This window comes from Ranitomeya imitator, chromosome 6, assembly GCF_032444005.1.
Source record: "Ranitomeya imitator isolate aRanImi1 chromosome 6, aRanImi1.pri, whole genome shotgun sequence".
NCBI classification, from domain to species: Eukaryota; Metazoa; Chordata; class Amphibia; order Anura; family Dendrobatidae; genus Ranitomeya; species Ranitomeya imitator.
Genome location: NC_091287.1, coordinates 481,809,859 through 481,835,916, shown reverse-complemented (window position 1 = coordinate 481,835,916; position 26,058 = coordinate 481,809,859). Strand labels below are relative to the sequence as shown.

At 46.8% G+C, this 26,058-nt stretch overlaps 1 protein-coding gene across 1 annotated transcript in view; it reads right to left on the bottom strand.

Annotated features, from left to right (window-relative positions):
• DECR1 (2,4-dienoyl-CoA reductase 1) overlaps positions 1-23,847 on the bottom strand; it is a 59,546-nt gene extending 35,699 nt beyond the window's left edge. The window contains exons 1-4 of the mRNA XM_069731588.1: positions 23,701-23,847; positions 11,950-12,155; positions 9,888-9,945; positions 9,138-9,224 (exon numbers count right to left, since the gene is read on the bottom strand). Of these exons, the coding sequence (XP_069587689.1) occupies positions 9,138-9,224; positions 9,888-9,945; positions 11,950-12,155; positions 23,701-23,772 (423 nt within the window). The 5' untranslated portion in view covers positions 23,773-23,847. The remainder of the gene's footprint in view (positions 1-9,137; positions 9,225-9,887; positions 9,946-11,949; positions 12,156-23,700) is intronic.
• Positions 23,848-26,058: the final 2,211 nt, after the last annotated feature.

Genomic DNA, 26,058 nt, shown 5'->3' with positions numbered 1-26,058 from the left:
CGCTGGGGCGCTCGGACGCTGCTGCCCCCGTACCACGCTGCTGCTGCTTCTCCTTGAGCGGCCGCTACCGCTCTTACTGCGCTGTTCCGTTCCCTCTCCATGAGGGTGCTCGGCGTCCCCTACTGAGGACATGGTTGCGCGCCTCCTACCCTAGGCGTCGCTCTTTTACAGCGCTGCAGCGCTCCTCCCCCGGCTTACCCCGGAAGCGTACCAACGACTTCCGGGTTCACCAGCGCCGGTGTGGACGCTGCACACTGCGCTCAACCGCGGACCAGGACGGCACTGCCCGACTCCTGGGACGCGCTCCTCATGGCCAGACGAGGGGGGGTCTGCACGCAGGACACCCCCGACGCTGCTTCCGAGCCCCCGATTCCGCCGTTCCTAAAAGACACCGCGCGGAGGCATGGAGGCCTGGGTAAGACTGCTGCTGCAGGCTCCCGCCGTCCGGACAGGAACCCAAACTGGAGTGGTGAGGGGGACCGCCCCTATAAATCCTGTAGGTTCCTGTCCGGAAGGTGGGCGGATCCCCTCTCTCGTAGGGGTGCTGTCGTGGCGATAGGAAAATGTCTCTTTTCCTTACAAATAAGTGTGAAAGTGAAAATGGAGACAGACGGTTGTGTCATACAGCGAGAGGCCTGACTCTTCTGGATAAAAGGGATTGACTCTCTTCACGATCAATATTAAGTAGTGTTTGGAGTAGTCACAATCTCATATGCTATAATGAAATGTGGAAACAAGGAGTTTAAAGATCCCAGTGGGTGGACAGGCTTCTTTATTCTAATAACCTGCGGAAAAGCCTGAGGGGAATCTCCACTAGGTTGTCTGCCCGATATAGTCCACTGTGTGTTGTGACCCATTTACAGAACTTAATGACATTTTTACAAAGCTGCACCTTGTCACAACAATTAGAAGCGCTGCAATACGTGTCACTGTATTTTATAAATCACACATCACAGAATGGATGCTACTTATGTAAAGTGCCATTAAAGGGCCACTGTCACCCCCTCCAGCCGTTATAAACTAAAAGAGCCACCTTGTGCAGCAGTAATGCTGCATTCTAACAAGGTGGCTCTTTTAGTTTTTGTTTGTTATTCCCACAATAAATGTATTTATAATTCTGCTGAAATACCTATCTTTGTCCATGGAGGGGGGTCTGAAGCCTCCTCTTAGAAGCGCCCAACTGCCGTCAGTCATCTCTTGTGTAGATTTTCGCCGCCCCCTCAGCGCTGTTATTGTGTGAATTCCGGTGCCTGCGCTCTGCTCTTCTGCCTTGCGCAGGCGCATAGAGCATTTGCCATTTTAGCGCTGGTGCCGGGTTCCGTTCTGCACCTGTGCGGGCAGTGCGGCCACCCTGTTACTGAATCCCAGCCCCGCACTTTATTATGCATTATGCACAGTGCGTGGCTGGGATTCCTGGGCATGCGCACTGCGCTTCTCAGACGCTCCCCAGGTCCCCCGCCTTTCAGCGTTGCCGGAATATACAGGTATCCTTGCCGGCGTCTGGAAAAGCCGCACAGAACAACGCTGGAAGGCGGGGGACCTGTGGAGCGTCTGACAAGCGCAGTGCGCATGCCCAGGAATCCCAGCCCCGCACTGTGCATACTGCATAACAGTGCGGAGCGGGGATTCAGTAACAGGCTGGCCGCACAGGCGCAGAAAGGAACCCGGCATCAGCGCTCAGACTGATAATGCTCTATGCGCCTGCGCAAGGCAGAAGAGCGGAGCGCAGGCGCCGGATTTCACACAATAATAGCGCTGAGGGGGCGGCGAAAATCTACATAAGAGATGACTGACGGCAGTTGGGCGCTTCTAAGAGGAGGCTTCAGTCCCGCCTCCATGGACAAAGATAGGTATTTCAGCAGAATTATAAATACATTTATTGTGGCAATAACAGAAACAAAAACTAAAAGAGCCACCTTGTTAGAATGCAGCATTACTGCTGCACAAGGTGGCTCTTTTAGTTTAGAACGGCTGTAGGGGGGTGACAGTGGCTCTTTAATTCCACACACATCACTGTCCCCATTGGGGCTCACAATCTAGGTTCCCCATCAGTATGTCTTTGGAGTGTGGGAGGAATCCGGAGAAAGCGGAGGAAATCCACGCAAGTACGGGAAGAACATACAAACTCCTTGCAGATGTCATTACATTTGATCACAGGATCCCAATGCTGCAAAGAAACAGTGCTAACCACTGAGCCACCAAGCTGTCTGCTACTAGATGGACTACTAGGCACATTTTAGCATTGGGAATATGGCTTTAATGAGCAGGGCTTAGATCACCAAAGCATCCTAGGTCAGCAGTCCATGAATTACACCGTATTATGACTTTAATGGCTTAATGTCTGAGAAGGGCAATCTTGCCAATTAGATCTTACTGTGACTTCAATTAAAATTCGAGGCAGTAACCCCCCCACAAAAAAAAGAAATTAATTACTTATTTAAAAATTTTTCTCAATTCAAGCTAACATCTCGAAAACATTATTCCCCTTCAAAATACTGTCCATTAGGTGATATGCACTTGTCCCGTTTACTTTTTTTTTTACTGTTCGGAACTTTTATATTTTTCTGAACTAATTCTGTTAAGCGCCTCCAGTTATTTTTTTCTTAACCTCGTCTACATCCTAAAAACGCTTTCCCTTCCCTTTAGGTTTTTGTGCATTCAACTGAACACCACACCTGCAGCGCTTTGTTAAACGGTCATTCCGTATTTTAGTAAAGCTGGGTAGAAGCCCTTTTGGATCCTTTGCTGTAGTGACTACTAGTTGTCCACTTCCTCTCACCACACTATCATTTCATGGGGATTTATCATGTACTGGATGGCCCAGAAGTGTACAATTTGCAGATTAGTGAAAATTGTTCCGATGAACAAGAGACACAAGTACGGTACTATGATATTCCTGCCTTGAAGGGATTCTAGAGCAGGAACGCTCTTCTCCATTCCTAGAATACGGCCGTTACATAACGTCACAGGGCAGGTGCTGCACAATCCTCATGTAAATCTCACATTTGCAAAGAAAATATAGAAAGTTATTTTTCCCTGTTTCGGTGATTGGAACCACAACAATAGTTAATGAGTGGAATGATGTAGCAAAGCTTTCTCGACTATTCTGCATAGTTTCAATTTACAAAAAAAGTTGCACTCTGCAGTGCTAAAGCATGTCAATGTGAAATATTAAATAGCAATACTGCTTCTGAATACTAGGAAAAAATGTGATGCTTTGCACATAATTTCGCCAATTGATGCCTGCCTATCAACCAACGTCAAGGTGGTCTCAAAACTGATGGGTCCCTACATATCTAATATCAATTCCTCTCTCAGGCTAAAACCTGAATTCCTGCGTGAATGTGCATAACTCTCTCAGTAAAGCCTGTATTTATGGGTATGTAGGGTCCTGATGCAATTAAAACCACCACATATTGAAGGGCGGAGTGATCAGTCAGAGAGCGAACGAACATATAAAAAACAAAAACCTGACTGGCACATCCAAGATGGTGTAAATAGGTGCATACTAGGAGCAGCCACCTCCACATACAATATACAAAAAGAGTTGAACTCTCTGACTGATCACTCCGCCTTTCAACATGTGGTGATTTTAATTGCAGCAGGATCCTACATACCCATAAATGCAGGTTGCTGAGAGAGGTATCCACATTCATCCAGGAATTCAGACTTTAGCTTAAGAGAGGTATTTATATTAGATATGTAGGAACCCATCAGTTTAAAACCACCTTGACGTTGGTTGATGGGCAGGCATGAATTGGTCAAATTATGCGCAGTATCTCATTTTTTCCTAGTCATATTTCATTTCACAATGACATACTTTAGCACGATAGAGTACAACTTTTTTTTTTGCATATTGCATATGGAGGTGGCTACTCCTAGTATGCACCTATTCACACCATCTTGGATAAGTTTTTCCCACAGTGCTAACGGGGATGTCACCGAGGTCACCGCAGTTCAGCCCGGCTGGGAAAGGAGCCTCAGTGACCGTAGGTAACCTCGAAGATATCACCTCCAGTCACTGAGGCTGCACTCGCATTAGTTCATTCCCCAGTGGTTTTCACCCTGGACGGTCACATCTTGGCACGGTCCAGGTTGAAAACGTTTTTTCCCCTTGGCATGGATTACGGCGTGGAACAGAACAACGGACAGGTATGGTATATTGTGGTTTTATTATTTTTGGTTTATTACAGGAGATCGAGGGTTTCGGTGGAATTACACGATGTTGTAAGTATGGTTTAAATAAGATTATTAAAGGAGTCTGTCTTTCCTTCAATAAAAAGGACTTTATTCTTGCTGGGTCTTTATTTACGATATACAGTGGGTATGGAAAGTAATCAGACCCCTTTAAATTTTTCATTCTTTGTTTTATTGCAGCCATTTGGTAAATTCAAAAAAGTTCATTTTTTTCTCATTAATGCACACTCATTAATGTAACTAGAAGCACCTTTTGAGCTAGTACAGCCATGAATCTTCTTGGGAATGATGCAACAAGTTTTTCACACCTGGATTTGGGTATCCTCTGTCATTCTTCCTCGCAGATCCTCTCCAGTTCCGTCAGGTTGGATGGTGAACGTTGGTGGACAGCCATTTTCAGGTCTCTCCAGAGATGCTCAATTGGGTTTAGGTCAGGGTTCTTGCTGGGCCAGTCAAGAATGGTCACAGAGTTGTTCTGAAGCCACTCCTTTGTTATTTTAGCTGTGTGCTTAGGGTCATTGTCTTGTTGGAATGTGAACCTTCGGCCAAATCTGAGGTCCAGAACACTCTGGAAGAAGTTTTCGTCCAGGATATCTCTGTACTTGGCAGCATTAATGTTTCCTTCAATGGCAACCAGTCGTCCTGTCCCTGCAGCTGAAAAACACACCCATAGCATGATGCAGCCACCACCATGTTTCACCGTTGGGATTGTGTTGGGCAGGTGATGAGCAGTGCCTGGTTTTCTTTACACATACCGCTTAGAATTATCACCAAAAAGGTCTATCTTCATCTCATCAGACCAGAGAATCTTATTTCTCATAGTCTGGGAGTCCTTCATGTGTTTTTTAGCAAACTCTATGCGGCTTTCATATGTCATGCACTGAGGAGAGGCTTCCGTCGGGCCAATCTGCCACAAAGGCCTGACTGGTGGAGGGTGCAGTGATAGTTGACTTTGTGGAACTTTCGCCCATCTCCCTACTGCATCTCTGGAGCTCAGCCACAGTGATCTTGGGGTTCTTTATTACCTCTCTCACCAATGCTCTTCTCCCACGATTGCTCAGTTTGGCTGGACGGTCAGGTCTAGGAAGACTTCTGGTGGTCCCAATCTTCTTCCATTTAAGGATTATGGAGGCCACTGTGTTCTTAGGAACCTTGAGTACTGCAGAAAATCTGTTGTAACCATGGCCAGATTTGTGCCTTGCCACAATTCTGTCTCTGAGCTCCTTGGCCAGTTCCTTTGACCTCATGATTCTCATTTGATCTAACATGCACTGTAAGGTCTTATACAGACAGGTGTGCGCCTTTCCAAATCACAAAAAAAACAACACAAACACCAAAAACTAGACACCCAACCCACAAAAAAAAAATAATAATAAATGTAATAAATCAGGATTTATTAGTTGCAACAAAAGTTTGCTAGAAGTTTACACAAATGTATTATTAATTTGCACTAAAAAAAACAACTTACTGGTATGTGAGCAGCTTACTACATTTTCCAAATTTTCCAAAATGTCTAGGGAAGGATGTATGCCTTTGCAGAGTCAGAAAATGTGTCAAACTTAAAAAAAAAAAAAAAGTGGTTGTCTGGGAATTGTACATTGACGGCCTATCCAAAGGATAGGTCATTAATATCTGATCGGTGGGGGTGCGAAACCAGACACCCAGCCAATCAGTTCTTCCCGCTGCCGACTGACGGAAGTGCTCAGTTGTGTGGCTGCACAGCACAGCTCTGTCAAATGCATAGTGGCCGCTGTCTGATCCTGCACATCCTCCCCCTATTGATTTGAATAGGGGCAGATGTGCAGTACCCAATTGCGAACACCAAATAGTTTGACTAAGCTCAGTGCCTCTGGATATCAAGGTCCCAGAGTCTGGAAGAACAGTGGAGAGGCCACAATCCAAGCTGCTGGAGGTCTAGTGTGAAGTTTCCACAATCAGTGATGGTTTGGGGAGCCATGTCATCTGCTGGTGTAGGTCCACTGTGTCTTATCATGACCAAAGTCAGAGCAGCGGTCTACCAGGCAATGTTAGAGCACTTAATGCTTCCCTCTGCCGGCAAGCTTTTTGGAGATGGAAATTTCATTCTCCAGCAGGACTTGGTACTTTTGGCAGTGTGGACAGGTGCCAGTTCCTGGTTTAAAAACAACAGTATCACGGTGCTTGATTGGCAGCAAACTCGCCTGACCTTAAACCTATAGAGAATCTATGGGGTATTGTAAAGTGAAAGAGGAGACACCAGACGCAACAATGCAGACGAGCTGAAGGCTGCTATCAAAGCAACCTGGGCTTCCATAACACCTCAGCAGTACCACAGACTGATCGCCTCCATGCCACGCAGCATTAATGCAGTAATTGATGCCAAAGGAGCCCCGACCAAGTATTGAGTGCATTTACTGAACATACATTTCAGTAGGCCAACTTTTCAGATTTTAAAATCATTTTTTCAAGCTGGTGTTATAAAGTATTCTAATTTACTGAGATAATGACCTTTGAGTTTTCATTGGCTGTAAGCCATAATCATCAACATTAACAGAAATAAACACTTGAAATACATCACTCTGTTTGTAATGACTCTATATACCGTATATACTTGAGTATAAGCCAACATTTTCAGCCCTTTTTTTTGGGCTGAAAGTCCCCCTCTCGGCTTATACTCGAGTCATACCCAGGGGTCGGCAGGGGAGGGAGAGCGGGGTCTGTTTAATTATACTCACCTGCTCCTGGTGCGGTCCCTGCACGTCTGTTCCGCGGCGCTGACAGCTTCTTCCTGTACTGAGCGGTCACATGGTACCGCTCATTACAGTAAGGAATTATGGGAGGTGGAGCCGCATATTCCTTACTGTAATGAGCCGTAACGGAGACCGCTCAGTACAGGAAGAAGCTGCGGGGCCGGGGAAGCAGGTGAGTATAGGGAGGGGAGCGCAGCGCGATATTCACCTGCTCCCCATTCCGGGCGCCGCTGCTTCTTCTGACGCAGGTCAGAGGGCGCGATGACGTGGTTAGTGCGCACCCTCTGCCTCAACATCAGTGCAGAAGGCGCTGAAGGCGGAGCGGCGCCGGAACGAAGTTAGGTGAATATAGAAAGTGCCGGGGGCCTGAGCGACGGAGAGGTGACTGATTTTTTTTTTTTATCGCAGCAACAGCAAATGGGGCAAGTGTCTATATGGAGCATCTATGGGGCCATAACGTTTGTGCAGCACTATATGGGGCAAGTTTATATATGGGGTCATAACGTTTGTGCAGCACTATAAGGGGGCAAGTGTCTGTATAGAGCATCTTATGGGGCCATAACGTTTGTGCAGCACTATAATGGGGCAAGTGTCTTTATAGGGCCATAATCAATGTTTGTGCAGCACTATATGGAGCAAATCTCTTTATGGAGCATCTTATGGGGCCATATTCAACATTTGTGTAGCATTATATTGGGCAAATGTGTCTATGGAGCATCTTATGGGGCCATTATTAACCTTTATGCAGGATTATCTGGGGCATATTTTAATATGGAGCATCTTATGGGGCCATCATAAACTGTATGGAGCATTATATGGGGCTCCTGATTCAATATGGATATTCAAAAATACTTGACCTACCGATGTCTCAATTAATTTTACTTTTATTGGTATCTATTTTTACTTTTGACATTTACTGGTAGCTGCCGCATTTCCCACCCTAGGCTTATACTCGAGTCATTAAGTTTTCCCAGTTTTTTGTGGCAGAATTAGGGAGGGGGGGGGTCGGCTTATACTCGAGTATATACGGTAATATATGAATTTCACTTTTTGAATTGAAGAACTGAAATAAATTAACTTTTTGATGATATTCTAATTTTGTGAGAAGCACTTATTTAAGAGAAATAATTATCTATAAACATCATATTTAATGCAAATGACACTGTGCTAGATCTCAAGAGCGGTGATAGGGCGACATGCTATGCAGGAGGGAGAAGTGATCAGCCATAAATTGGAGCCCTTCAGCCAGGCTTCCTCCTTAATAGCGCTCATGGTACTTCAAACAGTCTTGGACTTTTTCTTTTTTTTCTCTAATTACAGAGTTTTCCACTCGCTTTCATCAGTCATCCAGGCGAGTCACTAACAGAGCAAAGTGAATGCGGAGGGCGCTGTCATACCGGGATATATTAACCAGAGAGGCTGCGAATGAGGACAAAGATCTGCCATCAATTCAGCTCCACGGGTGAGAAAGTGACTGATGTGAGCTCCGAGGGACGACATGTAGATACTGCACCGACCAACGTGACAGCAGAGGGAGAGGAGGCTTCATGGAAAGGTCATTTAAGGGTGTAGAACTACTAACTCCAGAAAGCCCAAGTAGCGTGGTATCTGTAGAGTTACATCTGCTCGACAGTGACTAATCCAACAGCGAAATGCCAACTCTGCCCGCACGCAATGGTCAGAGCAACCGAAGGTCACAGCTGCCAAAACCTCTAGAATACGGAGTTTGGTGGTTCCCATCCTGCCAGGGCGGAAACAAGACTCCAGATTATGTATATTATAGGGTAGTAATAAAGAAGAGAGACTTCTGGAACCACTCCATGGACCAGCGGGCATTAGATTGCATCTGATGGAGAAGACCATCTATAAGACCTGGAACCGTTATCATTGTACATCAGGTCATCTGTGTACAGTGGGGTAAGGGAAAAAAACGGGTCTAAATGTCCACTCTGAGGACCGTTCACATGAATGCCATTCAACAAAACATCGGATCGGACTCCAACCAAATGCTAGTCTATAGGGCCATGCAGCATGCTGGAGTAGGATCCGATATTCGACTTACTCAGCCATGCAACTCAACGAGTCCGTGTAAAACAGACTGCACTCAGATGACATCTGAGTGCACTCCAATTTTCAAGGACTGACAGAATGAAGAAAGTGGACTGGCCACACTCTCACTGGTGTGAGCCAAGCCTTAGAAGTTATACTCACACTTGGATGTCCCGCTACTTTAATTACTTCAGCTACAGCTTTCTTCACAGCATCGGGATCTCTGACATCGCACTGAATGGCATGGACCTATAGAAGATAGGGGAAAATTGTAACTGTTTTTCTTTGCATCGTTAAAGGGAACCTGTCACCCCCAAAATGGAAGGTGAGCTAAGCCCACCGGCTTATGTACAGCATTCTGTAATGCTGTAGATAAGCCCCCGATGTATCCTGCCCTGTTGAGGGAAAGGTCCAGAGAGGCCCAGCACCTTCGCACTGCAGTACTTTGCTCTGCCCTCAACAGGGCAAATCAGTATGCCTGCGCTGGAGCCACAGCGTGAAGACAAGAAGAGGACGTCATCCTATGAATATGGGAGGCCCCGGACCGCAACACCCATCGGATCGGACCACCCCTGGGTGAGTATAATCTGACCTCTTTCTCTCATCTTTCAGGATACATCGGGGGCTTATCTACAGCATTACAGAATGGGGGTGACAGGTTCCCTTTAACCCAAGTTTTACCCACGCAAGCACAAAGGATTTGTTATCCAGCTGATAACATTTTTGGAAAAATGTTGACAGTATGACAATCACACATCAGTGCTCCTCTCCCACTTCCATTCTGACACTCCTAAAGTCCCCAAATCTTGGACCCTGCTCACACAAACAACAGTGACAACAGGAGCGGTGGGAAAGGGTGTCACTGAAGCTTTTTATTTTTAGAAAATAATTCAAAGGCAAAAAAAAAATTACCTTGTTTCCCGTTTCCGATGTGATCTCAGCCGCAGTTGCTTTCAAAACATCCAATTTCCTAAAAATAAAATGAAAACAAAGTGGTAAAATGATCAATTTAAGTCAAAGAAAGTGATTTTGGCCGAAGCAGTTCATTGACGGCTCCGATGTAAAATAAAAGAATATATGGAGGGTTTAGTACAAGTCCTTCCATCTAGTGATGAGCGAATATACTCGTTGCTCTGGTTTTCCTGAGCACGCTCGGGTGGTCTCGAGTATTTGTTAAGGTACCTTCACACAACGATTTCGTTAACGATATCGTTGCAACGTCACGCTTTTTGTGACGTAGCAACGATCCCGCTAACGATCTCGTTATGTGTGACGGCGACCAACGATCATGCCCCTGCTGGGAGATCGTTGGTTGTGGGGAATGATCAGGACCTTTGTTTGGTCGCTGACATCGCTGGATCGGCGTGTGTGACGCCGATCCAGCGATGTGTTCACTTGTAACCAGGGTAAATATCGGGTTACTAAGCGCAGGGCCGCACTTAGTAACCCGATATTTACCTTGGTTACCATCGTAAAAGTAAAAAAAAAAAAAAAAAAAACAGTACATACTCCCATTCACCGCTGTGCTCTGCTTTACGGCCGGCGCTGACAGTCAGTGCGGGAAGCTGACGCCGGGGGACGTGACAGACATCGGAATCTGAGTATGTACTGGTTTTTTTTTTTACTTTTACAATGGTAACCAGGGTAAATATCGGGTTACTATGCGCGGCCCTGCGCTTAGTAACCCGATGTTTACCCTGGTTACCCGGGGACTTCGGCATCGTTGAAGACAGTTTCAACGATGCCGAAGTCGTTCCCCTGATCGTTGGTCGCTGGGGAGAGCTGTCTGTGCGACAGCTCCCCAGCGACCACACAACGACTTACCAACGATCACGGCCAGGTCGTATCGCTGGTCGTGATCGTTGGTAAGTCGTTTAGTGTAACGGTACCTTTAGTGTTCGGTGATTTCGTTTTTGTTGACACAGCTGGATGATTTACAGTTACTAGCCTGCCTGAGTACATTGCCTGATTGCTAGGGAATCCTCACAGCTGGTTAGTAGCTGTAAATCATGCAGCTGCGGCGATGAAAACTAAATCTCCGAGCAGTCAAATACTCGGAGACCACCAGAGCGTGCTCGGGAAAACCTGAGCAACGAGTACACGCGCTCATCAATACTTCCATCTCTTCATATACAGTAAGTGTTCTTACTCCCTATACTGTTAATATTCAAACTTCAAATGCCCACACAATAAGCAACCTAATAACTATTTAAAGGGAACCTGTCTGCTGATTCATGCTGTCTAAAGCTCCATCAGAATAAAAAAAAAAATATGATACAGTATGTGATTAACAGGTCTCTCCTGATGTAGATATAAGGGGGAGACCTGTCAATTGACTGGAGCGGTGTGAGGAGAAGCTGGCCAGGGGAGGCCCCAGAATAGTTTCAATGCCAGCCAGATCTTCTAACTATATTTTCTCTGAAACATCCCTGCAGTTTGCTAAAAATACATTTAAAACCTTTTAGACCATGTCTAACTATAAAGGCTCAGGTCCCACAACCGCATGTCAAGGCTCAGGTCCCACAACCGCATGTCAAGGCTCAGGTCCCACAACCGCATGTCAAGGCTCAGGTCCCACAACCGCATGTCAAGGCTCAGGTCCCACAACCGCATGTTCTCCATGTGAGAAAAATGTTCTGATTATGCTAATCAGACTCTGATCTGAGTGGGATTAGTTTTTCCTCGGATGTGGAGAACAAAAAAAAACAAAAAAAAAAAAAGTTTTTCCATTCAGTCAGTCTATGAATATTGGACCAAGCGTGGATCTGACATCCACGCTTGGTCCAGTGTATGGCTTAATTGAATAACATTGATCCGAGTGTGTTCTGATGTTTTGACAGGTCGTACTCAGACCAAACTTCGGTCGTTACCACGAGCCCCGAGGGTATGGTTCCAGAGCAGATAGTGCTGTAGTGACATGATATAAAAGGGTGTAAACTGTGGTAGCACCGGCTACATTTATGGAAAAGCTCACCTGCTGGATATCACGCACTCTGCGCCCAGTCTGGACAGGGCAGTCGTCATCCCTTTCCCCAGGCCTGTGCCACCTCCTGTAATCAAGGCCACTTTCCCTTTGAATGTATCAGGCGGTAACATCACATTCTGTAGAGGGGGATAGAATTTGGCTTGAGGGTCGTCTTTGCTCTCACTTGATAAGACTGGTGATCCATGGCTGAATACCTGACAACATAAAATCATCACGTGATTAGTGCGGGAGGTCCATAGGATTCCCTGGTGGACATGGAAGAGGAGACATACAAACGTTCCACCATAAAGTGATTACTGTCCTAGACTTTATCCAACGCCAGGCCCGAGCGTGTGCCAGCTTACTGTCATTCCAAGAGAATTATTTTTTTTATTTATCATTGTTTTTTTGCCATTTTGCAGCCTTAATTGCACTGATCTACAAGAGAGCGGTATATTTTATATCACAATAGACTTCATCATACCACTTCTAGTCTGCTATTCCACCCGAATGCTAATAATTTCAGACTTTAAATTCAAAAGTCACTTTTTGGTTTATCTGAAGATGCAAAATAGACGTTACATCAAAAAAAGTGTATTTATGTCCAAGTTTTACATGAACAATCAAGGAGAATGCCCACTGGAGCCAGAGTCTGCATCTCCAAGAAAAAAAAAAAAAAAAAATCTTTTCAAATGTTGGACATCAGGTGCTGAAACAGGTTTATCAGGTCAGATCAGAAACAATTCTTCTTGTTCTGGCAGAAATGAGAACAAAATATTAAAATGCAGCCTCTGGGGATATAACCACAAAGGGAGACTTTTGGAGAAATCGGCTTCATGATTTTGATTGTGTTCAATGTAAATCCCCTTTAAAAAAAACAAACCAAAAAAACAAATAAGACACCCCAAAACACTGATAATCGGGGTGTTCTAGTGGTGTTGGAAAATCATTGAAGTCGTGGATATGGAGCTTCAAAAATAGAGGATTGAGGACTTTGGATTACCGACTCCACAGTAGGGGTAAAGGAGGTATTCTAGTTACATAATTTTCAATGCCACCTTAGGACTCCATGCAGTCTACTTCATGTAGACGTCCATTTTTCACATATGGGTTCTATCCATATTTTTCACAGATATATAATGGGCCTATAATGGGCACATGGTCTATGAGCTGGTTTGTGTTCTCGGTTTCACATTGGAGTCACAGAACAAACTCACCCTTCCTGATCTATGGGTCCGCCGTGAAAGTTGTAGACAGCACAGACATACCATCAGTGTGCAATCCATGTTCTGTCCGTTTCTACCATTATGATAGAAGCTCTGCACTGAAGATAAAGACTGAGTGCATGAGTAAAATCACTGATGTCTGTCTATACATGGTTTTTACTTGGTCGATCCAATATTTTACCACTGCAATTCTTCTTCACTGTTATAGTGTGACATTCCCAAATGGTCTATACTCTAATCTAGGTATTTTCTGCTGTAAATTGGGATATTTCAAATGTCCACACATGTGGGGGCCAATGTATGCGGCTTACTACACAGGGAATGGGGCTTCGCTGTTGGCTACTACGCACCCTCATCCGGCCTGAGGAAGGAGCATACACAACGATGCCATAGAAAGAATGCACTTTTAAAAGAGGGAAACGTAAAAAGTTTAGATCAGCGAGACCCCTAACGACAGCTGAAAATGCGACTCAAGTGGTCCGCCAGACTTTTCTGCCCTTGTGTAGATGGGGCTGTTTGATGACTGGCTTCTGTGGGCTTCTAATCATCAGTCTTCAGCTAAGGCTGCATTCACACATCCATGTGAATTTTACCATCCGGAAGAAACGGACCGACTTTCTCAGGTGTCATCCATCCTAGGTGCTTCTGGGTTTTTTTCCCACTGAAGCAGAGCGGTTTGAACTTTTTTTTTTTTTTACTTTTAACAATGGTTGAAAAACTGATGTACAAAGCAGGTTTACATTCATTATATACAGGTCCCCAGAAAAACAGACAGAACATGGATGTGTGAATGTAGCCTTACCCAGAGTCTCCAATCTCCGAAGCCTTCATTTTACAGAAACAGTCTGTCCTCTCAAACGTCTTTTGAAAGTTCAACTGCTCAGAAAATACACTATAGCAAATGGCACATATAGAGAATGGAAAGCCAAGAGCAGATAATATTAGGCCATCATGGCACATACATACTAGAGCCAGATTAAGGCGTAAAAGCTCATATGGCATCGTCTCCGGCTGACATAAGTGACCGGTCAAAGATCTGCCGTATCCTTTACAAGAGCGGCGTCCTCGGAGCTTGAGAATTAAAAGCCATTAAATGTTCTTTCTCCAAAATAAGGACACGACGTCAAGGCCGGAGCGACAATAGCTCAGAAATGGAAGCACAGATGTCATCTTACAAGTAGAAGACATGTTAAAAAAAAAATAGAAAACCATCGAAGACATTCAGAAGAAAAGGTCACCAGTGTTATGTAGTAGAGCCATTTCAAGTGATATCTGGGTTAATTAAAAAAATAATCTAATCAATAAAAAGAAGAAAAATATTAATTCATTGAAATCCGTGCCATTAAAGACAAAAACTAGGTGCCATTCTTTAAGAAGAGCGATGAATTTCCTATAACGAGAGGGGGGGGATGAAGATCCCATAGATGGCTTGTGTGCCTATGTGATTCTTCGAACACCCATAGACTTATGGAAATTGATATCCTCCGTGACTCGGATTGAGGGGGGGGGGGGGGTTAGGGAATGTCTCAAAATTTTTATTTGAGGGCACACGGACATGCGAACAGTTGCACAGATTACACTGGGTATGTGGTCTATGAAAAACACGTGTACAACTTGTATGTGAAGAACAGACGTCTGATGAAGTCTTACCGGCGCTTATCTCATGGGTTCATGTGCGATATTTCACTCTAAATAACATCACTACTGAACAGTCAAAGTCTGTAGGCTGAGGAGGACCAGCATGATATGGAGCACGGCACAGAAAAGGAGCCAAATCCCATCCACCGCGCACCGGCACCGGCTGTCAACGGTGGACAAGGCGGCACAGCAAGGTGAATTTCTGAACGGAGGCGATGAAGCCTTTAATTAAAATCTGACTTGTACCTTAAGGACATGTTTGTTAGTAATGTGATGTCCTTGTGATAAGTGCATGGTGAAATAACGCTGAGGCATCGGCCCGCTGCATAGTGAAACAGCGAACGCAGACGAATCAGCGCCCACAACACGACCCCCGCTCATCCCTGCAGATAACCCACCCATTGTGTGCAAGAAACTCATTTACCAGCAACGCAAAATCACCGGTTACATGGAAGCAAGGCTGGAAGTACGCTTTTAAAGAACAACATCTTTGCATCTGCAATACTGAATCTAATTCTTTACTAATCTATATAAATATATGCAAAAACTTTAGGCACATGTAGAAAAATAAGTGTTAATTGTATTTAAATTGATTAAAAAAAAAAAAAAACACTATCAAGTGATTGAACAAAAGAAGGAATCTACAGAGTGGGCCATTTATATGGATACACCTAAATAAAATGGGAATGGTTGGTGATAACTTCCTGTTTGTGACACATTAGTATATGGGAGAAGGAAAACTTTTCAAGATGGGTGGTGACCATGGTGGTCATTGTGAAGTCGGACATTTCAGATCCATCTTCATTTTTTTCAGTGGGTAGATGGTCATGTGACACATCAAACTTATTGAGAATTTCACAAGAAACAATGGTGTGCTTGGTTTTAGCGTAACTTCATTCTTTCATGAGTTATTTACAAGTTTATGACCTCTTATAAAATGTGTTCAAAGTGCTGCCCATTGTGTTGGATTCTCAATGCAACCCTCTTCTCCCACTCTTGACACACTGATAGCAGCACCACAGAAGAAATGCTAGCACAGGCTTCTAGTATCCGTTGTTTCAGATGCTGCACGTGAAATAATAAAGTTACGTTTTGTGAAACTGTCAATAAGTTTGATGTGTCACATGACCCTCTTCCCACTGAAAAAAAAAAGTTGGATCCAAAATAGCGGACTTCAAAATGGCCATCACCCATCTTGAAAAGTTTTCCCCCTCCCATACATTAATGTGCCACAAACAGGAAGTTGATATCATCAACCATTCCCATTTTATTTAGGTGTATCCATATAAATGGCCCACCCTGTAAATCCCATGGAGGTCTGGATTTGGAATGATGATCAAAATCAAGGTGGAAAATCAAATTACAGACTAATCTAACTTCAGTTGAAATGACTCAAGACAATGACATGATGCTCCGTAGTGTTTGTAGCCTCCACGTGCCTGTATGACCTCCCTACAACGCCTGGGCATGCTCCTGATGAGGTGGCAGATGGTCTCCTGAGGGAACTCCTGCCAGACCCAGGTTAAAGCATCCGCCAACTCCTGGACAACCTGTGGTGGCGTTGGTGGATGGAACGAGACATGATGTCCCAGATTGGATTCAGGTCTGGGAAACGGGTGGACTAGTCCACAGTCTCACTGCCTTCATTATCCAGGAACTGCTGACACACTCCAACCACGAGGTCTAGCATTGTCATGCATCAGAAGGAACCCAGAGCCCACTGCATCTGGTCTCACAATGGGTCTGATGAGCTCATCCCTTTACCTAATGGCATTCAGGGTACCTCTGGCAAGCACATGGAGGGCTATGTGGCCTCACAAAGAAATGCCACCCCACACCATTACTAAGCCACTACCAAACCGGTCATGCCAAAGGATGTTGCAGGCAGCAGAACATTCTCCACAGAGACTCCAGACTTTCACATGTGCTCAGTGTGAACCTACTCTCACCCGTGAAGAGAACAGGGAGCAAATGCCGAATCTGTTAATCTTGGTGTTCTCTGGCAAATGCCAATCGCCCCCTGCACAGTGTTGGGTTGTAAACAACAGTCACTTGTGGACGACGAGCCTTCTTACCACCCTTATGGAGTCTGTTTTTGACAGTCTTAGCAGACACAAAGGTTAGTGGAGGTCATTTTGCACGGCTCTGGCACTGTTCCTTCTGTTTCTCCTCACACAAAGGAGAGGTAGCAGGCCTATTGCCGAGTTGTTAGCCTCCTATGGCCCTCCCTCCTATGGCCCTCTCCATATCTCTTGGTATCTGCTCCATGCTCTAGACACTGTGCTGACACAGCTACCCTTCTTGCAGCAGCTCGCATTGATGTGCCATCCTGGATGAGCTGCACTACCTGAGCCACTTGTGTGGGTTGTAGACACCGCCTCATGCTACTGTACAGTACCTGTAGGAGTGAGAGCAATGACAAAATGCAAAAGTGACCAAAACCAGCCAAAAAGTATGAGAACAGAGAAATGGTCTGTGGTCACCCCTTGCAGAACCACTCATCTATAGGGGTTGTCTTGCTAATTGCCTATCATTTCTACCTGTTGTCTGTTCCATTTGCACAACAGCAGGAAAAATGGATTCACAATCAGTGTTGCTCCACAACTGGACAGGCTGATTTCACAGAAGTGCGATTGACTTGGAGTTACATTGTGTTGTTTTTATCCCCCATAGAAATGAATGGACGAGTGATTGGATAATCAGAATCTTTTTTTAGTGGTGTCAGTCACCATAAGGAAGGGGGTGGAGCATGTTAATTGAGGAGGTGGAGTGGTGCACCGAAGACCCTCATTTACTGGTAACATACTGTAGATTATAAAAAAAAAGTAACAGTATGATTTTTATTGGGGCCATGTCCTATATGAAGGTCTAAAGAGTTGAATTTCACCTTTTCGGGTGACACTACCTGTTTGTTTTAGGTGACTCATGTTGCAGAATAAATTTGTGGCAAAAAAAAGAAGTATATTAATATCAGACAATGTAAGTGAACTGGTCCATGAAAATACCTAGAAAGCACATTTATGGCGTTCTAGTTTCATCCTTTTTTTTTTTCTCCACAAACTGCTAGGAAAAACTGCCATCGTTTTATGGGGACATAAGACACTGGCCAAACTGATGAGAATCTGACCCAAAACACTAATCAAATATATGTCTGCTTTTGAAACCCAAGTAACAGGCCACTTATTGAAGTGTTTTTCATCCAGAAACTGTGGCCCATTGCAGATTCTACAGCAAAAACGTTTATTGAGAAAAACTTAAAATCAGTCGTATTTATAATGTTAAATAATAATAAGGAAGAGCCAATTTCCGCTCTGTAGTACAGGGGTACTGGATATTTTGGTTCCACTAGTATACACAACACTACATCACAAAGATGTCTATAATACACAAGTGATGGCGTGCTGCCACCTAGTGGATTTACATGGGAAATAAAATACAAGAACCATTGATAGGTTCACGAAACCAGCACAAAAGATGCAATGGGGTGGTTAGTTCTCTTCTTGAAAGGTATGGGCTAGATAAAAAAAAAAAAAAAAAAAAATTGTATCTCATCCTTAAAACAAGTAAGATGTATGTAAAAATCTGAACAGTAATCCATGATGTAGAAATAAAATAAATATAATATATATATATATATATATATATATATATATATATATATATATATATATATATATATAATTTTTTATTTCTACATCACGGATTACTGTGACCAGAATATTATTGATATTTGCTATTTCTACTATATAATTGTCTAAGGCTCACTTCCGTCTGTCTGTCTGCCACGGATATTCATTGGTCGCGCGCGGCCTCTGACTGTCATGGAAATCCAAGTCGCTGATTGGTCGTGGCAAAACGCACACGACCAATCAGCGACGGCCATAGTCTGGCAGCGAAATGGCCGCTGTCTTTACTGCCCTGCAGTCAGCGCTGAGCGCTCACACAGGGTTAATGCCAGTGTTAACGAACCGCGGTGTAACGCACTCCGTTACCGCAGCTATTAACCCTGTGCGATCAACTTTTTACTATTGATGCTGCCTATGCGGCATCAATAGTAAAATGATCTAATGTTACAAATAATAATTTAAAAAAAAAAAAATGTTATTCTCACCCTACGACGTGGCGCTGTCCTTGGCAGTGCAAGCGGCAGGTTCCGGTGCCAAGGATGCTATGCGAGAAGGACCTGCCATGACGTCCATGAGGTTCTGTAGAAGGACGTAGATCTGGGGATTTATTATGATGGAATATAGGCTGAACTGGATGGACAAATGTCTTTTTTCGGCCTTACTAACTATGTTACTATGTTACTATGTATGTATGTCCTGCACTCATACCAACCCAGACCCCCCACAGGCCGCCCCGGGGCACGAGCATATCATTAACTCAAAGCTGAAAATATAGATTAAACAACAACAACCACAAGACGGATTTCATCATCAGGTATCATGTTAATCAGTATAACGGCACCGACCTGACACTGTAGATTACTGTACTGACAGGTTCCCTTTAAGCCATTCCCACTTTCCTTATCTTTGTGGTTGTAATGAAGACTTGTGACTGGGCATCTGAGATTTAGACAAGAATTGTACACTGACAGACACTGACTGTCATTTTCTTATCTCCGATGCATCGTATTTAATTTGGACAAATAATGGCAGATCTGGAGATCGTTTGTTTCTCAACCCAAATTAGCTCTTCCTGGAAGGGGTTACCACAATATCTGGTTTGGCATTTGTTAGAGGGGTTGTCCAGAACTAACATACTGATTTCCTAGCCTTAAGAGAGATCATCAAACTTTGATTGGCACTGCCACCTAGTTGCCAATATCTACTCCAGCTGGGTGTCTGCACCGCACTGAGTTGTGGCGTTTTGGCTCCATATTTTGTTTAATTCTGGCAGGAGCTACTTGGGGATGCCAGACCCCCCGCCCCGATCTTACAATGATGACTAGTGAGGGGTGAGCGTGCTTCATACTCTTCAGGAGAGATCATCCACTGGAAAAACGCTATCACATTCACTTCTATTGTGATGCTACTCAAGTCAACCTGTCTGAGCATCCGACCTGCCCGACTCCAATACTGAGCATTTCGGTGCTTGATCATCACTATTGATTACACCTCAACTGTTAAGAAGGAATCAGAGTGGGGAACGTTTAACTTATTTACAGATTGCCATAAGGCAAACAGACCCCAAATAATAGATTCTATGATAATTATTAAAATTTAACTTTTATGCATCGACTTAATATAAATGACTAGCTATTGAACCCGTTCTACGCCCGGTGATGAGCATTTATATTGGTATATGGTCTCCATCCTGGTATGTGCTGCTTCCATCCTGCACCATAATCTTGTCATCTGCTGCTACCATCTTGCGCCCCCTTCCTGTCATGTGCAGCCCCCATCCTGAGCCCTCATCCTGTTTTGTGCGCCTCCATCTTCTCATGTGCTACTCTCTTCCTGAGACCTCATCCTGTCATGTGCTCCCATCCTGCTTCCCAATCCTGTCATGTGGTGCTCCCATCCTGCACCCCCATGCTGTCATGTGCTCCCATCCTGCACCCCAATCCTGTCGTGCTGCTCCCATCCTGCGCCCCCATGCTGTCAGGTGGTGCTCCCATCCTGCACCCCCATGCTGTCATGTGCTCCCATCCTGCACCCCAATCCTGTCATGCTGCTCCCATCCTGCACCCCCAGGCTGTCATGTGCTCCCATCCTGCACCCCAATCCTGTCATGCTGCTCCCATCCTGCGCCCCCAGGCTGTCATGTGCTCCCATCCTGCACCCCAATCCTGTCATGCTGCTCCCATCCTGCGCCCCCAGGCTGTCATGTGCTCCCATCCTGCACCCCAATCCTGTCATGCTGCTCCCATCCTGCGCCCCCAGGCTGTCATGTGCTCCCATCCTGCACCCCAATCCTGTCATGCTGCTCCCATCCTGCACCCCCAGGCTGTCATGTGCTCCCATCCTGCACCCCAATCCTGTCATGCTGCTCCCATCCTGCGCCCCCAGGCTGTCATGTGCTCCCATCCTGCACCCCAATCCTGTCATGCTGCTCCCATCCTGCGCCCCCAGGCTGTCATGTGCTCCCATCCTGCACCCCAATCCTGTTGTGCTGCTCCCATCCTGCGCCCCCAGGCTGTCATGTGCTCCCATCCTGCACCCCAATCCTGTCATGCTGCTCCCATCCTGCGCCCCCAGGCTGTCATGTGCTCCCATCCTGCACCCCAATCCTGTTGTGCTGCTCCCATCCTGCGCCCCCATGCTGTCAGGTGGTGCTCCCATCCTGCATCCCCATGCTGTCATATGCTGCTCCCATCCTGTGACCCCAGGTCAGGTGCCGGAGTCATTGTTGGCTCAGGCCCCAGGCACTTGCTATATTCACCTGTCCCCATTCCACCGCTGTGTGCCGCTGTGTCTTCCGGGTCCTCTGGCTGGGACTGTTCAGTCAGAGGGCGCGCACTAACCACGTCATCGCACCCTCCGAACTGAATGTCGCAGGCAGAGGACGCGGAAGACAGAGCGGCGCGCAGGGGTGGAACGGGGACAGGTGAATATCGCATACTCACCCTCCTGGCACGTCCCTGCTTCTCCATTGGAGATCACGGTATTCATTCAGTGCTAACGTATACCGCAATCTCCTGGGCTGCGTCACTCTGTGGGGCCCAGACTGCGCAGGTGTTTGCGCTTGCGCAGTCTATAGAGGGGACGGACAGAGTGACACTCCCAGCGTTATATTATAGATGTGCAATTTAAAACCACAATGTCTGTGTTGATCACTATACAGACTTTCTATTAGTCCTGAGCCATCATTTTAACAGTTCCTCCGTGGGTTCAAGATATGGCAATAGTATTGTTTTTTTTAGTAATAGTAAAATTTGTCTACTGGAAGACGTCTCCTGCTGGTTTTGAGGATATGTTACTTGTATAATATACACAATCACTTTGAATAATGTGAGAAACTTGCATCAATACCCGGCACTGGAGCGTTCAGCTGCATGTATGTACCGGCTATTGAGGTGTGACCCCGGCCTAACTGATATTATTCCCACTGACACTGAGTGCAAGTCCACTATTGAGTGCGGTGTTCTTGCATCAATGGTGAAAATATCCCATTATATGTTGTGGGATTAGCTGATCCAATTGCCCCCACTGTCTCGGTTTCTCTTTATGGGGCGACTGTTACATAGCCCTCAGGACTATGAGTAATGATTCATTATAATATCTCTTTGCATAGTGTGGCCTCAGATCACCACTTTTTGCATTTTATGAACCAACTACAGTCAATTGCTTTTACAATATGTACCCAGCTCCAGTATGGCTCTCACACACAGGCAGCGCTGTACAGCTGAAAGAGTCATGGCGCTGCTACTATGTGCTTCCTAATATAGCAGAGAAGATGGAGGCCTAATTTCCATATGTGCAGAGGTTGTCCCTCCTGCATGCACGGTAACACACGGCGGCTTCATGCCAGTGTGAGGGCGCACTCACTGTGGTCAGACTTCTGGGGAACCTGATGTCGACCCATGGGCGGCGTATCAGGCACTGGCTGTATGATCTCAGTCAGGTATGTGACTCAGAAAAGCCGCAGCCAATAACACACTGTAAGAGCTCCCAGAGACGGAGCCGCGCAGGACACTGGTCAGACACGGTGGCTTCTCACCGCCCGCTCCCCTCGAGTGACAGGTCTCTCCATGCTTGTGCTGTGTAGAAGAAGAGGCAGTCAGTTACTGGCAGGGAGGAGCCGCTGGGACCCGGCTGTTTGTCCAGTCACTTTTCTCTCTATCACCTTTTTCCCACTATTTTTCATTATATCGCATTACAAAGTGAAATGCATGGTGTTCATCCTAACAGGAGTATTGAAGCCAGGTGTGTGATCTGCGCAAAATGGAATATTTAAAGGGGCTGTACGGTCCAAATCGATAAGTCTGCGGTCACTCCGAGTCACTGCAGACTTATTAATCCCCCCTTGAATGCATTGGGACTCACCGGTAACTGGCCCGGGACTGGACGGTATGCTCACTGGTATTACACCCCATCTGCCAGGAGGGCACGGCGAGTGTGTGGAGCGAGGTGGCGCCCACTGCCCAGGGGTATGTATAACGCATCTACACCGGCCGCTCAGCGAATCACCGGAATGTACCGTGTGCGCTGGAGGGATTCGCAGGTCTGCAGTCACACGGCAGCTGCAGACTTGTCGGTTTGGATGGACAATCCCTATAACGGCTCCTCTAAATGCAAAATAGGACTTGTCTGCAGCAGTGGGGGATTATTATGGGGGAACGAGCCCCCCGCTTTATTGCGGCTGTCCGCACTACTCTGGAGCCTGAGGTTACCAGGTACTAATCCACAGAAGTAGTCAGCGTCTGATAAGGTTTATCCGCCATCTAGGAGAATTCCTGTATAAACATCATACGCTGCGTTTTCAAATTTGAAAAAAAAAAAACTTTAATAAAAATCAGTTAGACTATGAATGGTGTCACCCAGAACCACGACTCGCCCCACAACAAACCCACAGGACCTGGTATGGTACAAGGGTGCAATATCTGGCAGCTCTCGTCATGACGGTAATGGTGCCACAGGGCAATGTTGCTTCAGGACCCGGGTGTCCAGCTCTCAGGCTGTTGTTGGGGTCTCGCATTCCTCAGCCGCACGGACTCAGTGATACAAGAAACTTTGCCCTTTTTCGCAATGTAAGTTCAATCACAAAAACCTTGCCCTCATCAAAAATGGCCGCTTACTATAGCAAAACTATGCCGCCGCTAATTGGCTAACATTCGGTCACGTGAAAAGCCTGACTCGCAATCGGATTCCTTCACAGACTTTAGTTTTTTGCCCCTTTCACAGCCGCGCGCTGAATACAAGTGTCACAGTGCGACTCCAGACTGCGCGCTTACCCGGATGGCGCCCGGAGCAGCCGTCACACGCAGCACAGCCCGCCGCCCCGCAGCTGACAGGAAAGCAGCCATCTTTCAATAGAGTAAAGGCTAATCCAAGCGGCCTGAGGGACCTTTGCCGACGTCATGCCCATGCGTAAGAATGATGTCACAGGAAGGGGCGGCGCCTCTTCCTTCATAGCGCAGAGCAGAGACAGTATGACACGGCCCCGGAAACGACGTCACACCTGGAAGGCGCCCATACAGTCTAGTGAGTCTAGACCAGAGGTGTCAAACTGCATGCCGGGAGGGCTGCAAACAGGTCATGTTTTCAGGATTTCCTTTGCATTGCACAAGGTGCTGGAATCATTCTCTGCAGGTGATTAAATTATCACCTGTGCAACACAAGGAAATCCTGAAAACATGACCTGTTTGCAGCCCTCGAGGAATGCAGTTTGACACCTCCGGTCTAGATTTTACCCAGGTCCCAGCCACGAGGAAGCTGCGGGTGTCATGGCGGGATCTGGAGTGTTTTGGGGGTACAGATCATGTAAATGGATGTTCGTGCACGTGCTGGGAGTCTGCTGGGAGAAGGGGGTAATAATTGCATGGGACTGCGTGCTGGGGTATGCCTGGGGAAAGGGATGATGCTTGCATGGGACTGCGTGCTGGGGTATGCCTGGGGAAAGGGATGATGCTTGCATGGGACTGCATGCTGGGGTATGCCTGGGAAAAGGGACGATGCTTACATGGGACTGCATGCTGGGGTATGCCTGGGGAAAGGGACGATGCTTGCATGGGACTGCGTGCTGGGGTATGCCGGGGGAAGGGGATGATGCTTGCATTGGACTGCATGCTGGGGTATGCCTGGGGAAAGAGATGATGCTTGCATGGGACTGCGTGCTGGGGTATGCCTGGGGAAAGGGATGATGCTTGCATGGGACTGTGTGCTGGGGTATGCCTGGGAAAAGGGATGATGCTTGCATGGGACTGCGTGCTGGGGTATGCCCAGGGAAAGGGACAATGCTTACATGGGACTGCATGCTGGGGTATGCCTGGGGAAAGGGACGACACTTGCATGGGACTGCGTGCTGGGGTATGCCTGGAGAAGGGGATGATGCTTGCATGGAACTGTGTGCTGGGGTATGCCGGGGGAAGGGGATGATGCTTGCGTGGGACTGCATGCTGGGGTATGCCTGGGGAAGGGGATGATGCTTGCATTGGACTGCGTGCTGGGGTATGCCTGGGGAAAGGGATGATGCTTGCATGGGACTGCGTGCTGGGGTATGCCTGGGGAAAGGGATGATGCTTGCATGGGACTGTGTGCTGGGGTATGCCTGGGAAAAGGGATGATGCTTGCATGGGACTGCGTGCTGGGGTATGCCCAGGGAAAGGGACAATGCTTACATGGGACTGCATGCTGGGGTATGCCTGGGGAAAGGGACGACACTTGCATGGGACTGCGTGCTGGGGTATGCCTGGAGAAGGGGATGATGCTTGCATGGAACTGTGTGCTGGGGTATGCCGGGGGAAGGGGATGATGCTTGCGTGGGACTGCATGCTGGGGTATGCCTGGGGAAGGGGATGATGCTTGCATTGGACTGCGTGCTGGGGTATGCCTGGGGAAAGGGATGATGCTTGCATAGTACTGCATGCTGGGGTATGCCTGGGGAAGGGGATGATGCTTGCATAGTACTGCATGCTGGGGTATGCCTGGGGAAGGGGATGATGCTTGCATGGGACTGCGTGCTGGGGTATGCCTGGGGAAGGGGATGATGCTTGCATGGGACTGCGTGCTGGGGTATGCCTGGGGAAGGGGATGATGCTTGCATGGGACTGTGTGCTGGGGTATGCCTGGGGAAAGGGATGATGCTTGCATAGTACTGCATGCTGGGGTATGCCTGGGGAAGGGGATGATGCTTGCATGGGACTGCGTGCTGGGGTATGCCTGGGGAAAGGGATGATGCTTGCATGGGACTGCGTGCTGGGGTATGCCTGGGGAAGGGGATGATGCTTGCATGGGACTGCGTGCTGGGGTATGCCTGGGGAAAGGGATGATGCTTGCATAGTACTGCGTGCTGGGGTATGCCTGGGGAAGGGGGTGATGCTTGCATGGGACTGTGTGCTGGGGTATGCCTGGGGAAAGAGATGATGCTTGTATGGGACTGCATGCTGGGGTATGCCTGGGGAAGGGGATGATGCTTGCATGGGACTGTGTGCTGGGGTATGCCTGGGGAAAGGGATGATGCTTGCATAGTGCTGCGTGCTGGGGTATGCCTGGGGAAGGGGATGATGCTTGCATGGGACTGTGTGCTGGGGTATGCCTGGGGAAAGGGATGATGCTTGCATAGTGCTGCGTGCTGGGGTATGCCTGGGGAA